General features: G+C 39.8%; 3 protein-coding genes across 3 annotated transcripts; 1 reads left to right on the top strand and 2 right to left on the bottom strand.

Annotated features, from left to right (window-relative positions):
- Positions 1-1,907: 1,907 nt before the first annotated feature.
- On the bottom strand, positions 1,908-3,066 carry LOC119736446 (neuropeptides capa receptor-like). Its single transcript, XM_038210466.1, is given in 2 exon segments — positions 1,908-2,030; positions 2,032-3,066. Coding segments are annotated over 2 exon segments (1,158 nt in total).
- Positions 3,067-4,577: 1,511 nt separating this feature from the next.
- LOC119736445 (neuromedin-U receptor 2-like) lies at positions 4,578-5,732 on the bottom strand. The gene has a single exon (XM_038210465.1). It carries the CDS (start codon positions 5,730-5,732, stop codon positions 4,578-4,580), a length of 1,155 nt encoding a protein of 384 aa, XP_038066393.1.
- Positions 5,733-9,514: 3,782 nt separating this feature from the next.
- LOC119736444 (somatostatin receptor type 2-like) lies at positions 9,515-11,406 on the top strand (the record flags this gene model as incomplete). Its single annotated transcript, XM_038210463.1, has 2 exons — positions 9,515-10,501; positions 11,395-11,406. Coding segments are annotated over exons 1-2 (999 nt in total), but the record flags the coding sequence as incomplete, so codon positions are not given.
- Between the last annotated feature and the right edge of the window lie 4,126 nt (positions 11,407-15,532).

Genomic DNA, 15,532 nt, shown 5'->3' with positions numbered 1-15,532 from the left:
TTACATATCCGTTTCAGAAGGCTTGTCATACAGCTCGCAAAACTTCAATGTGACCCTAACGTATCCTCTGGAACATATTGGATACTTGCCAGTCAAGTTGTGATTACATGTAATTTGGGGGGCATTGTTACACTCACAACCTGGACTGGAAATGAGTCTAAAGTACAGGTGATATATAAATGTGGAGGCCTTGAAAGCTTTTAACTGTAGACTCAGTCTCAGATCTGTATATCATTGGACAGAAAAGTGCAGTGTGTGTATCAAGAGCGCAGGTATCAAGAGCGTGGCTCTATTTAAAGAAAATGTGCAAGAATAGCTACGGTAGCTATTCTTGCACATTGTCTTTATAGCGCTACACCGTGCAACAACATAAAAAAAACTTAACCAAACAAAACACAAAGAAAGATAAAGTAATATTTTCCTTTTTGTAACGTGGTTTAGCTAGACCATTGCAAAACTATTTTGAGTCAATTCTAATCGTAACGTGAATCGTATTATTTCAAACCTTTAGTGGGAAGAAAACTGACTTTGGGATAGTTCTGGAAAACAAAATTTGTAAATTTTAATAAACATTAATGAATTTTGTAACATGAGTTTTTGCATCGAAGTTAAATAATTGTTTTTGGTGTTTGAGAGTTTTATTTTCCTCATCGGCTTTTCTCATCTGTAATTTGAAAGTACAAGGATTTTTTTTTTTGGGGGGGGGGACATTGCTTTGCCCTCCCCCCCCCCCACAAAAAAATCCTGGCGACGCCCACGGATGATAGGTATGACAGTGGTCAATGACAGTTTCTGTGGGAGTGTATACAGCATCTCGGACACTTGCTGCTGACTGACATTGACTGCTGACTGACATTTTTTTTTTATACTGGCTCCCATGCTGGATATGTCTTGCACCACAGCTGCGATCCTTGAAAGTTCACTCTCTTTATAAAGCTCCGTACAAGCAAACTCTAGTCCAGTACATGCGCAGTTCCAGAGAACCCTGAATTAAGTCAAGCTAAGAGGTTCTAAAATTTTACGATAGAAAGTAAATGTGTTGAATTGAAATGAATTGAGAATCCCATCCCGAGAGAGTGTCGAGGTGATGTTGTGTTTTCTCCGGGCCAACGGTCTGCCGGACTGAAGTACATGTAATAGTGGCCTGCATGCTCAACGTTGTTTTCTAGTCCCATGTTCTCAGACAGATCCGTGACATCACAATTCCTCTCTTGATTAGTAGATATATGACTGTGACCATTTCGCTATAACTAAATCTATTTTGTCTTTAAGTAATGGAGTCCCCCTTCTCCCATTTGGACGTTGGTCTGTTCTCTTGTGTAGGTTTGTTTAATACATATCTTGTTTTTTTATGATAGCATTTTTTCTCATTTCGTGTAGTTACCGGTACATAGAAACCTGCTTTCCCAAGTTATTCATTAGATGATTAATTTATAAGTTTAATGATGATTTCCATAATAAAGAAATGTTTCTACTTGCAGTGCTCTCGAAGTCTTTGGTAATTGATTAAACGAGGAAATTGATTAAAAGAAGGAAATTAGATCAAGTAAAAATAATTAAAGCAATAATAGCCAGAAAGCTTTCAGAGAGCGCAAACCTCCGCCAAGGCTAAACAGTTTCCCGCCAAACTGTCAATACACTGAAGAAATACTCGCATATCCACTGGATTTCCATATTATAGTTTAAAAGTGGGTCGATTTTTGAGATATGTACAAGCATTTCAAAAGATATATTTTAAAAGTAAATCTTCATTCAATTTGTAAACATCCAATTTACCCAATAAAAAGACAACAGTGGCCTAGTGAGATAAAACAAAATTACACCGCTCCAAACAAACAAAAGAAGAACACAAACGCCAGTTACACGTGGTCACGTCCCCTTTCCGTCGAAATCCTGGAAATTTCAATTCAGAGACTGGTTTCACCGGTTTCAGTGTTCTCCTCCGTGACTGAGGTTGCTACTGTTGCGTTTCTCTGGTCTGGTGCAGTTATTGCGAGAGTCGAGGTAGTTTGCTGTCGGGGCTGTTTTTTTGCACTAAAATGCCTCTCTGAACGCTGCACGGTATGTCGCGGTCATAGATGCAGCGTAGATGAAGGGATTAATAATTGTATTGATGTACTGAGGAATGAGTGATATCCATCTGTTACCTCTTCCTCTCCCAACCACTAAAGGATTAGGAATCTGTGCCAGGGTGCAGACCCATTTAACCAAGGTGAAGATACGGGATGGTGTTTGGCACAAGAAGAACACCACGCCATTAACAATCAGCATCTTTGCAACTTGGTTTCGGAGTTGTTTAGCGTTGGGGTTGTTACTGGCGACGCCATCTCTACCGCTACGTTTGATGAGCGTGTTTAAGATCTGAACATACAAGTAGATATTGGCTACCATTGAAAAAAGCCAAGGAATGTTCCTCATAGGTGGAAAGTAGTGGTTTACCCACGGTGCTATAATATCACAGTAGGCTGCACTTGATGGATAGTCTAGATATGCTTCATCATCGGGCCAATTCAGACATAGCACTTTAAGTTTTGCTACCATTGGCATTGAAGAAATAGCAAACAGCAAGCCTACCATCCAGCAGATTGCAATCATTCTATACGTTCGTCTTCGTCCACGGATTTTGAGGTGATTGATGGGATGGCACAGGGCAAGGTATCTCTCGAAAGACACTGTGGTTACTAGTGCAATGGACGAAAAGTAGCCAGTTTGAGCGACGACAAAAAAACTAATACACTGGGCAGAATTCACGAAGGGATCGCCAAAAACAATAATGGAGGCAGTATATCTCCAAATGTCTAGCACTAAGTACAGATTCAAATAGAGAAGATCAGCTAGCGCCAAGTGTGCAAGGTATACGTTAGTACCTGTTCTGAGTTTGGGGACGCGGAGCATGACAAACAGGAAAGTCGAGTTATTGATGACACCAAGACACCAGATGATCGGTATGATAATGGTTATGATGACAGTGTCTGCCGGAGTGTAAAGCATCTCAGAAACTGCCTCCTGACTGATGTTGAAAGTATCTTGTTCACTAAAGTCGCCTGACGTTATACTGGCTCCCATGCTGGATATTTGTCACCATAGCTTCCTTGAAAGTTCACCACTCTTACAAGACCCAACCAAGCCAACTGTCTAGTCATGTACATGCACAGTTCTAGAGAACCCTAGCTGAGATAATTAAAGTCAAGCCAGGAGATTCTTCCAAAGGTTCCAAAGATTGGTTCATACATGTTTGCGAAGAAATGAAAATCCCACTGCTGGAGAGTTGTAAGTGATCTTTTCTTTGTGTCAACTTCCTGACTGAAATAATTGTGGCCTGTATGCTCCACAGTTGGTTGCTAGCCATGTCTTCCTACAGATAGTGTGGCAGCACATTTCCTATTTTGGTTATAACATTATGACTGTGAACATTTTCAGTAACCAAGTAATCAATTTTGTCTTTGTTAATGGATTACGCCTTGTCCTTTCCTCCCTGTTGCTAATTTGGATGTTGGTCTGTTCTCTTATGTAGGTCGGCTTCGTATGTGTCTTGGGTATTTAAATGATCGATATGCAGTAGTGCCCCCTTTCCATTTATCTTCCGCTATTTATTCATTTTTGTCATTTCCTGTAGTTACTTGGGAAAGTTCCTTTCCAAGTTATTCAAAGTTATTAATTTACGTACATCGATCTTGTATCGATCTTAACAAGATCTCTGTTTTCCTCTGAAGAAGATTTTGTTAAGATAGATACGTCAGGCTGCCTTTATTTTTTTCTTAGATTTGTATATTACAAGTCAGTCCAGTCAGAAAGCAGTTTGCAACAATCTTATTCGTTTTCATTACCATTAATGATGGTGACCATCAGGCCAAAAACAAAAAGTCTCCGGTTTCTGGTTTGGAGCTTGCCCAAAAAGTGGTGCGGCGACGCGGCTATTTTTTTTTACCTTTTTTTTTTTTTTTGCTTCAAATGTCGGCTGATGACTGCAAATGGTGCCCGACTAAACTTAGTGCAAATATTATGGGAGACCAGAGAGGCCACATAAAGCTTATTCTCAATCATAACCCATCTAAAAACACGTTAAAATTGTGCAGCAGCAGGATTCCAGTCAAACCAGTGAGTTTGGCGGTTTTGAGACATCATCTTTCATTGAAAAAAAAAAAAAATTCATTTTGCCGACGCGCATGGCTACGGCGACACGCACGCATACCAGAAACCGGAGACTTTTTTTTGGCCTAACGATGTAATGATTTTACTTGCAGTGTTCTTGACGTCATTGGAAATTGATTAAACAGAACTGAAAGAAAGCAAATAAAGATTAAAGAGAACATAGTTTTAACAAAGAAAATAAATTAGTTACATTTTCAAGTTTCTTCAGGTCGTAACTTCAAAACGTAATGATGTTTTTTTTCTCCATTATTGACCATTAGCTACTCAGATCAGCAGAGGATGTTAGGAAATGTAAGACGGGCCAAGACAGTGGTGACGTAGTGAATTATAGTGCGGCCACCAAACATACAAAAGCAGAGCACCAATGAAAAGTTGGAGCTGCACGATAGTGTCTCCAAATCACCTCAAATCCTGGAACATTCAATTCATAGTCTGGTCTCACAGGTTTCAGCGTTCTCATCCGTGACTGAGGTTGCTGTTGTAGCATTTCCCTGGTCTGGTGTAATTATTGCAAGAGCAGAGGTAGCCTGTTGTTGGGGATGTTTTTTGCAGGAAAATGTCACTGTCAATGCTGCACGGTACGTCGCAGTCATTGCAGCGTATATCAAGGGATTTATCATTGCATTGATGTACTGGGGAATGACGGATATCCAGAGATCACCTCTTCCTATCCCAGCTACTAAAGGATTAGGAATCTTACCCAGGTTGCTGATCCACTCAGCCAGGTTGAAGATCTGATACGGTGTCTGGCATAAGAAGAACACCACGCCATCAACAATCAGCATCTTGGCCACTTGGTTTCGGATTTGTATAGCGTTGGGGGCGTTACTGACAATGCCATCTCTGCCGCTCCGTTTGTTGAGCGTTTTTAAGATCTGCACGTACAAGTAGATGTTGGCTACCATTGAAATAAGCCAAGGAATGCTCAACAGTGGCAAAATGTAGTAGTCTACCCATGGTGCTAAGGGACTACAGTAACCCTTCGTTGATGGGTAGTCTCGGTATGCTTCATCATCGGGCCAATTCAGGCATAACACTCTAAGTTTTGCTAATGCTGGCATTGTTGCAATGGAAACCAGCAAGCCTACTATCCAGCAGATTGCAATCATTCTGTAGGTTCGTCTTCGTCCACGGATTGTGCGATGCTTAATGGGATGGCACAGGGCAAGGTATCTCTCAAAAGACACCGTGGTTACTAGTGCAATGGAGACATAGTAGACAGTTTTATAAGCGATACAAGTACCTATGCAATAGGCAGAATTCACGAAGGGGTCGTGAATTGCGACAAGAGACGCAGAATATCCCCAAATGTGTATCACAGATGCCAAATTCAGAAAGAGAAGATCAGCTAAGACCATGTGTGCAAGGTATAGATTAGTATCTGTTCTCAGTTTGGGAACGCGGAGCATGACAAACAGAAAAGTCAAGTTATTGATGACACCAAGACACCAAATGATCGGTATGATTATGGTTACAATGACAATTTCAGCGGGAGTGTAAAGCATCTCAGACACTTCCTCCTGACTGATGTTGACAGTATCTTGTTCACTGCACTCACCTGGCGTAATACCGGCTCCCATGCTGGATATTTCTTTCACCACAGCTTCCTTACAAGTTGACCACTCTTACAAAGCTCCACCCAATCCAACTGTCGTCTCGTATATGCACAGTTCCAGAGAACTATAAATTAAGTCAAGCTCGGAGGTTCTTCCATTGTTCCAAAGATTGGTTCAAATGCAGAGGAAATGATAATCCCACTGCTGGAGAGTGTTGGGTGATGATGTACCAGAGTCGTTTCTCCCACTGCCTGACTGAAAGAATTGTGGCCCACTGTGAATCAGTTTGCTGGCTTGATATTCATTTTTGTGTTGCAGTACAATTTGTTTTAAAATTAGAACATACAATTTTAGACCTCTTCACTAACTTAATCAATTTCGTCTTTCAGGAATGAATCACCCTTTCTCCCATTCTGCCAGTTTTTAATTTAGAAGGTCTCCTGTTCTCTTTGATAGGTCTGTTTGATTTGTGTCAGGGATATTTTGATTGACTGATTGCTTATTGGAATGATTGATGATGTGTAGTAGGGCCCTACTTCCATTGAATTTCCCATGTTCATTCATTTTGTGCCATTTCCTGTGGTTACTGGCTTTGTTGTAAGCAACAAAAAGAAAGAGCAGTCTTTTAACGCGGTGAGTGTGACGAGGTACCTCGATTTTGCAAAAATCATGTACGGTTAAATCATGGTACAAACTTGCGACCTTCACTAAAACACCAAACAAAAAGACAGATATCATTTGAAACATCAAAATGAAAGTGGGACACTTAAAAATATATATCTACAGTTATATATATTTCAAAAGGAAATCTGTATTAAGTTCGTAAGCATCCAATTTTCCCTAAAACTGGTGGCACGAAATTGCTCAAAATATCTCAACAATACCAAATCATTTTTTTACATGCTTTATTCAGTATTGCCATCGTTCTACGCAGATCAGGAGAGGTGTTCGGAAATATAAGGCAGACCAAGACAATGGTGGCTTAGTGAGATTTGAAAAAATGGACTGCCATCCAAATTAAACGAAGGCAGAACACAACGATAGGGCTGCATGCCCTCCTCGTCCAATATCCCCGAAAATTGAGTGATGGATTTCAGTGTTCTCATCCGTGACTGAGGTGGCTGCGGTTGCGTTTCTCTGGTCCGGTGCACTTAATGTGAGAGGCGAGGTAGATTGCTGTTTGGGCTGGTTTTTTTTGCAGCAAAATGCCACTCTGAACGCTGCACGGTACGTCGCGGTCATTGCAGCGTAGATCAAGGGATTAATCATTGTATTGATGTACTGGGGAACGAAGGATATCCATTTGTCACCCCTTTATGAAGCCCGGGAAGGGACAGGGTGGAATTTTTTTTTGGTGTTTGCTAATTCGTTCGCACGAATTACTAATTCGTTCGCACGAATTACTAATTCGTGGGAACGAATTACTAATTCGTGGGAACGAATTAGCAATTCGTGCGAACGAATTACTAATTCGTGGGAACGAATTAACAAACTCCAGTAATTCGTTCGCACGAATTACTAATTCGTGGGAACGAATTACTAATTCGTTCCCACGAATTAGTAATTCGTGCGAACGAATTAGGAAATTCCAAAAAAAAATTCCACCCTGTCCCTTCCCGGGCTTCATACAATAGCACTCAAAATGCTCAGAACTGGAAGCCCCAAGTCCGGGCCAGAGGTTCATTACCATATCTCTTCAATTCCCCAATTTTACGGCGCTCAGAACTCTCTAATATAGAATATTTTTGAGGGTATAACTTTTATTCGTGAGCTCGGCGGATGGATTTAGGCCTATTTACCGGTGTGCACCCCTCAGTCACTGATGAGAACATTGAAACCTGTGAAACCAGACTCTGAATCAAATTTTCTGTGATTTTTGGTAAAGGGGGGGGGGGGGTGTTCTGGCTTTCTCTGTTTGAGGCCAGTCTATATTTAGATCTCACCAAGTCACCGAAGTCTTAGTCCGCCTTGTTTACGAACATTTATACTGCTGATCTGCGTAAACCCTTCACTTTTTGTTCATGCTTGGCAATTAGTTCATGCTTGGAGACATAGCCATGGCCTACATATACATTTACCAATATGTCTTAAATGCCATCTTTTAGTATAATTTACTTCAGATTAAATTAAACATTGTATATTTTTGCTTGTGGATTTCTTGACAGTCACCAAGTCTTATTAAGCTTATCCATTTCGTTTCGCTTCTCTACATTAGAGGCATTTGCTATTAATTTCAGACTAAGCTTGAGCTACAAGTATTTTTTGGTACTGTTCAGTTGCAAACTAATGCAAAGGTGTTTTTATTTTGGACAGTTTTGTGCCACCAGTTTCAGTGTAGATTGGATGCTTACAAACACAATTCCATTGCTAGTCAAAATATGTAACGGTGAATGTCTCAAAACTGACCCACTTTTGATTTGAAATGTTCAAATGATATCTGTCTGTCTGTTTGATGTTTAAGTGAAGGTTGTATGTGTAACATGAATTAACCGTGCATGGCTTTTATACAATCAGAGTATACTTAAAAGCAACAAGGTGTGCTCTTTGGTATTCTGAGCCAATTAAAGAGTACATGTACTGTCATTAGTTCAGCTCGTCAGTATTCAATGACAAGTATTCTATAAACCGTGCATGGCTTTTACACAATCAAAGTATACTTAAAAGCAACAAGGTGTGCTCTTTGGTATTCTGAGCCAAGTAAAGAGTACATGTACTGTCATTAGTTCAGCTCGTCAGTATTCAATGACAAGTATTCTATAAACCGTGCATGGCTTTTACACAATCAAAGTATACATAAAAGCAACAAGGTGTGCTCTTTGGTATTCTGAGCCAATTAAAGAGTACATGTACTGTCATTAGTTCAGCTCGTCAGTATTCAATGACAAGTATTCTATTTTTTCCTGTAATTACATTTTGCCTTGATCTAATTTCGATTCTTTCAACTTCTTGGTTAATCAGTTTTGAATAAAAGGACACTTTCAGTAAAAAACTTACACGTATATCATTATGATCAACATTAGTAATCTGAATTTATTAAATGAGTAACTCTGGAAAGCAAGTAACTACAGGCAATGACATAAATGAATGAAAATATAAAAAAAATAAACGGAAAAGGGGCACTACTACAGATAAATCATTTAAATACCCACGAAACAAATTATGACATTTTGATATGTTATAATCACAATATTACATTTCATATTTTTAATTTTTATATTACTGTGATGTTTGAGTTTGTTTCTGATATTTTGTATATTAATTCCTTTTTATTGTTACGGTGAGCAATTGCAATTTCTTTTATGGATCAATTGAATTAATTCAATTCCATTCAATTCAATTCAACTTCCCAAGACACAAAATAAACAGCTATACAGGCCAATGTTTGCACTTACAACTTTGGGTTGTGAGAATGGCTTCTCCATTCTACTGAAAGGCATAATTGAATAAGCTAGTGAAAGGGTCACAATAATCTGTTGTAATAAATAGAGGAATCGTGATGTCACACATCTATCAAAGAACAGGAGGCTAGCAACTGTGGAGCATGCAGGCCACAATAATTTCAGTCAGGAAGTTGGCCTCGAGAAAAGATACATCATCACCAAACACTCTCCAGCAGTGGGATTTTCATTTACTCTGCATGTGAACCAATCTTTAGAACTTTGGAAGACCTCCTTAGCTTGACCTAATTTAGGGTTCTCTAGAACTGTGTATGTATTGGACTACAGTTGGCATTGAAGGAGCTCTTAGGAGGAGCTTTGTAAGAGTGGTGAACTTGCAAGGAAGCTGTGGTGAAAGAAATATCCGGCATGGGAGCCGGTATAACGTCAGGTGAGTGCAGTGAACAAGATACTTTCAATATCAGTCGGGAGAAGGTTTCAGACTGGATTTATACTCCAACGGACACTGTCATCATAACCATAATCATACCGATCACCTGGTGTCTTGGTGTCATCAATAACTCAACTTTTCTGTTTGTCATGCTCCGCGTTCCCAAACTGAGAACAGATACTTTCTTATACCTCGCACACATGGCACTAGCTGATCTTCTCTTTCTGAATCTGGCATCCATATTATACATTTGGAGATACACTGCATCTGTAGTTGTGTTTCACGATCCCTTCGTCAATTCTGCCCAGTGCATTACTTTTTTTGTCGTCGCTCAAACTGGCTATTTTGCCTCCCTGGCACTTGTTACCATGGTAACTTTTGAGAGATACCTTGCCCTCTGTCACCCCATTAAGCATCGCACAATCCGTGGACGGAGACGAACCCACCGAATGATTTCAATCTGCTGGCTGGTAGGCTTGCTGGTTGCCATTCCAAGCACAGTGATGCTTTCTGATCTTAAATTGCTATGTCTGAATTGGCCCGATGATGAAGCTTACGTGTATCAAGACTATCCGTCAACGTCGACTTACTGTGATATTATAGTACCGTGGGCAGGGTACTTCATGCCACCGATGAGGAACTTTCCTTGGCTTTTTTCACTGGCAGCCAACATCTACATGTACATGCGGATCTTAAAAACGCTCAGCAAACGCAGCGGTAGAGGCGGCATAGTCAATAACGATCCTAATGCGTTGAAAATCCGAAACCAAGTGGCCAAAATGCTGATTGTAAATGGTACTGTGTCCTTCTTATGCCAGACACCATATTGTATCATGAATCTCGCTGAGTGGATCTGTTTCTATGCACAGATTCCCAATCCCTTGTGGAATATATTAGGCAAAAATAGCATAGTGATATATAGGGTTTTGCTATACATCAATACAATTATTAATCCCTTGATCTATGCTGCCATGACCGCGACGTACCGTGCAGCATTCAAAGAGGCATTCTGCTTCAAAAAACAGCCCCAACAGCAAACTACCCCGCCTCTCGCAATGTGTGCACCAGACCAGAGAAACGATACAGCAGCAACCTCAGTCACGGATGAGAACACCGAAACCTGTGACACCAGACTCTGATTTGAAATTTCCAGGTTTTGGGGTGATTGGGGAACACTCACAGCTGTAACTTTCCATTTTATTCTGCCTTTGTTTGTTTTGTGGCCGCACTGTTATTAATGTCACCACGCCACCACTGTCTTGGTCCGCCTTACATTTACGAACATCCTCTGCTGATCTGGGTAGATAATGCTCAATAATGAAAAGAAAAATCATTACGTTTTGAAGTAACGACCAGACGAAAATTGGAAAATGTATTTAGTTTCAAAAACTGTGAAATCAGATATTTAATGATTGGTCGCATAAAAAAAATTGTATTTGCTCTTCATAACAATTCTGAATTCTTGGTTATGGATCTTGATAAACTTTAGATGGTGTTTTGAGGTTTAGTAACATGATTAATGGGCTGACGTTAAGGAGAATACACGAGAAAGTGTGGGTTCGTAATTTAAGAATTCACGAGGCGCGAAGCGCCGAGTGAATTCGTAAATTAAGAATCCACACTTGCGAGTGTATTCTTCGACTTAAACCATTGCGTCAAAAGAAGTATTGGCATTAACAGTGAGTGGAGATGAAAAGACTTGGGATAAATGTTGCAACCTGACGCCACTGCCGCGATTGTGTACAAAGTCTATGGAGAGTCAAGATTTTTTAAAAGTATTTCCTAACAAAATTGGAAATATTTCTCAGCCCCAGATTCATGTCTATCATCATTTTTGCAATGAATGCCCTTCATTGAGATGATATATGGAGAAAAAAAGTGGCGTCAGGTTGCAACATTTTGTCCCGGCTCCTTCCGTCGACAAATTGATAGTTCAGACGACGATTTCTTTCTGACTCAAAGTAGGTTTTGCAGTGACGGCGGAGAATCTGACAGGGAAGATGCATTGGTAATTTCGGAAGGAAATTTTCACGCATACGGTCCTATTAATGCTCATTATAGAGAACAATTGTCTGACGTGTTCAAAGGGTGGATTCGTAATTCCGAATCCACACTTTACTAAAGATTCTTCGTTCCGAATCCACACTTTGTAACCAGCGTAACAGATTCGTAGTTCCGAATCCACACTTGTAACAATAGTGTGACGTCATAGCAATGGTTTAAATATTGGACAATGCACAGATGATAGTAGGTTGATTGTGCAGTTCACACGAAAATAATGTTCAACTTCAAATCCAATGGTTACAGTGTTCGACTCAAGTGCCGCCCACATGGGTTCGAATCCCGACCGTGGGAACATGGTGCTTGCGCTCTTGAGCAAGGTGCTTTACCATTATTGCTTCGTCCTTCGGATGGGACGTGAATCCGTAGCTCCCTTGTGTTGTGTAATGCACGTTAAAGAACCCAGAAACACTTATCGCTAAGAGAAGACGTTTGCCCCGGTGTTTTTGGCAGTGGCTGCTTAATGCGCCGCAGCACCTTGTAAACCATTATAAAGGTGCTACATAATGGTTCTCATATTTCTCATGTACTTCATCTACCTGTCTCTAATAATAGACATAATTTCCAGCGCCTTGAGTACCTAATTGTTGGTAGATACATACGCTATATAAGACTTCGGCATTATTATTATTAATATTATTATTAACTTAATGGGCTCAAGTCTGAAGGGCCCGCATGTAAGACAATTATTTGGTATTAGGCCTATTCGTATTTTTGTTTCTATTTTGAGCAATTTTGGGCCACCAGTTTGTGTGGGAAATTTGATGTTTAAGAACTGAATACGGAATTCCGATTGAAATATTTAACTGTTTATATTTATTAAAAAAAATAACCACTTTTGTTTTGAAATGTTCAAATGATATCTGTCGTTTTGTTTGATGTTTCAGTGAATGTTAATAAATATGTGTATATGGCTTTTGCAATACTAAAGTACCTCAACATCGTTTGCGACAAAAAAGACCGCCTCTTTTTTTCTTCTTGGTCAGCAACAAAGTGTGCTCTTTGGTGTTCTGAGCCAATTAAAGAGAACTGTCAATTATTCCATTATGTCAGTATCCAATGACAATTTTATTATATATGGCATCAAAAGGCCATAGACTTTATTATTCTTTTCTTTGTTAAAATGTTTTCACTTGGTCTAATTTTGCTTTTTTTTCAATTCTTGTTTAATCAATTTCCAATGACGTCAAGAGCACTAAAAGTAAAAACATAACAGCGTTATTGTCACCATAATTAAACTCATAAAGTTACCATTAAATGAATAAAAAAATGAATGACTGTTGCAAACTGCTTTCTGACTGAATTGACCTGTAATATACGAATTAAAAATTTTTAAGGCGGCCTGACGTATCTATCTTAACTAATCTTCTTCAGAGGAAAACAAGAGATCTTGTTAAGATCGATACAATTCACTTACGTAAATGAATACATTTGATTAATTTGGAAAGAAACTTTCCCAAGTAACTACAGGAAATGACGGAAATGAATGAATAGCGGAAGATAAATGGAAAGGGGGCACTACTGCATAATTTCGATCATTTAAATACCCAAGACACATACGAAGCCAACCTACATAAGAGAACAGACCAACATCCAAATTAGCAAGAAGAGAAGTGGGAGAAGGTGTAATCCATTATTGAAAGACAAACTTGATGAAGTTAGTGAAATGGCCACAGAAACCAAAAGAGGACATGCCACACATCTATCTGAGAACACGAGGCTAGCAAACAACTGTGAAGCATGCAGGCCACAATTATATCAGGCAGTTGACACGAAGAAAAAATCATCTGCACTCTCCACCAGTGGGATTTTCATTTTCTTCAGTTGCATATACATGTATGAACCAAGCTTTGGAACTTTTGGATGAACCTCCTAGATTGACATAATTAGGGTTCTCTAAAACTCTGCATGTAGTGGACTACAGTCGGCTTTGGAGGATCTCAGTAAGGCTGGTGAATGATCAAGGAAGCTGTGGTGAAAGAAATATCCAGCATGGGAGCCGGTATAACGTTAGGCGAGTGAAGTGAACAAGCCACACTGTCAATGTCGGCAGGAAGTTTGTGAGATGATTTACACTCCGGCAGTCACTGTCATCATAACCATTATCGTACCGATCATCTAGTGTCTTGGTGTCATCAATAACTTCACTTTCCTGTTTGTCATGCTCCGAGTCCCCATACTGAGAACAGATACTAACGTATACCTTGCACACTTGGCGCTAGCTGGTCTTTTCTATTTGAATCTGTACTCAGTGTTAGACATTTGGAGATATACTGCCGCCATTATTGAGTTTGACGATCCTTTCGTGAATTCTGCCCATTGTATTAGTTTTTTATCGTCGCTCAAACTGGCTACTTTTCGTCCATTTCACTAGTAACCATGCAATCTTTTGAGAGATACCTTGCCCTGTGCCATCCCTTCAAGCATTTCAAAATCCGTGGACGAATACGAACCTACACTAGAATGACTGCAATCTGCTGGCTGGAAAACTTGCTGTTTGCTATTTCTTCAGTGCCAATGGTAGCAAAACTTAAAGTGCTATTGTATGTCTGAATTGGCCCGACGATGAAGCATATCTAGACTATCCATCAATTGCAGCCTACTGTGATATTATAGCACCGTGGGTAAACTACTACATTCCATCTATGAGGAACGTTCCTTGGCTTATTCCAATGGTAGCCAACATCTACATGTACGTGCAAATCTTAAAAACGCTCAACAAACGCAGCGGTAGATGTGGCATCGCCAGTAACGACCCCAACGCTATAGAAATCCTAAACCAAAAGTGGCCAAGATGCTAATTGTTAATGGCTTGCATGGCGTTCTTCTTATGCCAGATACCATTCCGTATCTTCACCCTGGCTAAATGGATCTGCAACATGGCTAAGATTCCTAATCCTTTAGTAACTGGGATAGGAAGAGGTGACAAATGGATATCCTTTGTTACCCAGTACGTTAATGCAATGATTAATCCCTTGGTCTACGCTGCAATGACCACGACGTACCGTGCAGCGTTCAGAGTGGCATTTTGCTGCAAAAAAAACAGCCCAAACAGCAAACTACCTCGCCTCTCACATTAAGTGCACCGGACCAGAGAAACGCAACAGCAGCAACCTCAGTCACGGATGAGAACACTGAAATCCATCACTCAATTATCGGGGATATTGGACGAGGAGGGCATGCAGCCCTATCGTTGTGTTCTGCCTTCATTTGTTTTGATGGCAGTCCATTTTTTTTAAATCTCACTAAGCCTGCATTGTCTTGGTCTACCTTATATTTCCGAACACCTCTCCTGATCTGCGTAGAACGATGGCAATACTGAATAATGCATGTAAAACAATGATTTGGTATTGTTGAGATATTTTGAGCAATTTCGTGCCACCAGTTTCAGGGAAAATTGGATGTTTACGAACTTAGGCTAATACAGATTTCCTTTTGAAATATTTAACTGTAAATATATTTTTAGGTGTCCCACTTTCATTTTGATATTTCAAATGATATCTGTCTTTTTGTTTGGTGTTTAAGTGAAGGTCGCAAGTTTGTACCATGATTTAACCGTACATGATTTTTGCAAAATCAAGGTACCTCGTCACCCTCACCGCGTTAAAAGACTGCTCTTTCTTTTTGTTGCTTACAACAAAGCCAGTAACCACAGGAAATGGCACAAAATGAATGAACATGGGAAATTCAATGGAAGTAGGGCCCTACTACACATCATCAATCATTCCAATAAGCAATCAGTCAATCAAAATATCCCTGACACAAATCAAACAGACCTATCAAAGAGAACAGGAGACCTTCTAAATTAAAAACTGGCAGAATGGGAGAAAGGGTGATTCACTCCTGAAAGACGAAATTGATTAAGTTAGTGAAGAGGTCTCAAATTGTATGTTCTTATTTTAAAAAAAAAATACGAATTGTACTGCCACACAAAA

This window comes from Patiria miniata, unplaced genomic scaffold, assembly GCF_015706575.1.
Source record: "Patiria miniata isolate m_02_andy unplaced genomic scaffold, ASM1570657v1 HiC_scaffold_3, whole genome shotgun sequence".
In the NCBI taxonomy this organism is placed as follows: Eukaryota; Metazoa; Echinodermata; class Asteroidea; order Valvatida; family Asterinidae; genus Patiria; species Patiria miniata.
Note: the sequence above shows the minus strand (reverse complement) of the source record. Positions and strands in the feature narration are given on the sequence as shown.

Bases quoted from the DNA above. Each gene is read 5' to 3' on its own strand.
- LOC119736445 (XM_038210465.1), bottom strand. From the start codon at position 5,732: ATGGGAGCCGGTATTACGCCAGGTGAGTGCAGTGAACAAGATACTGTC.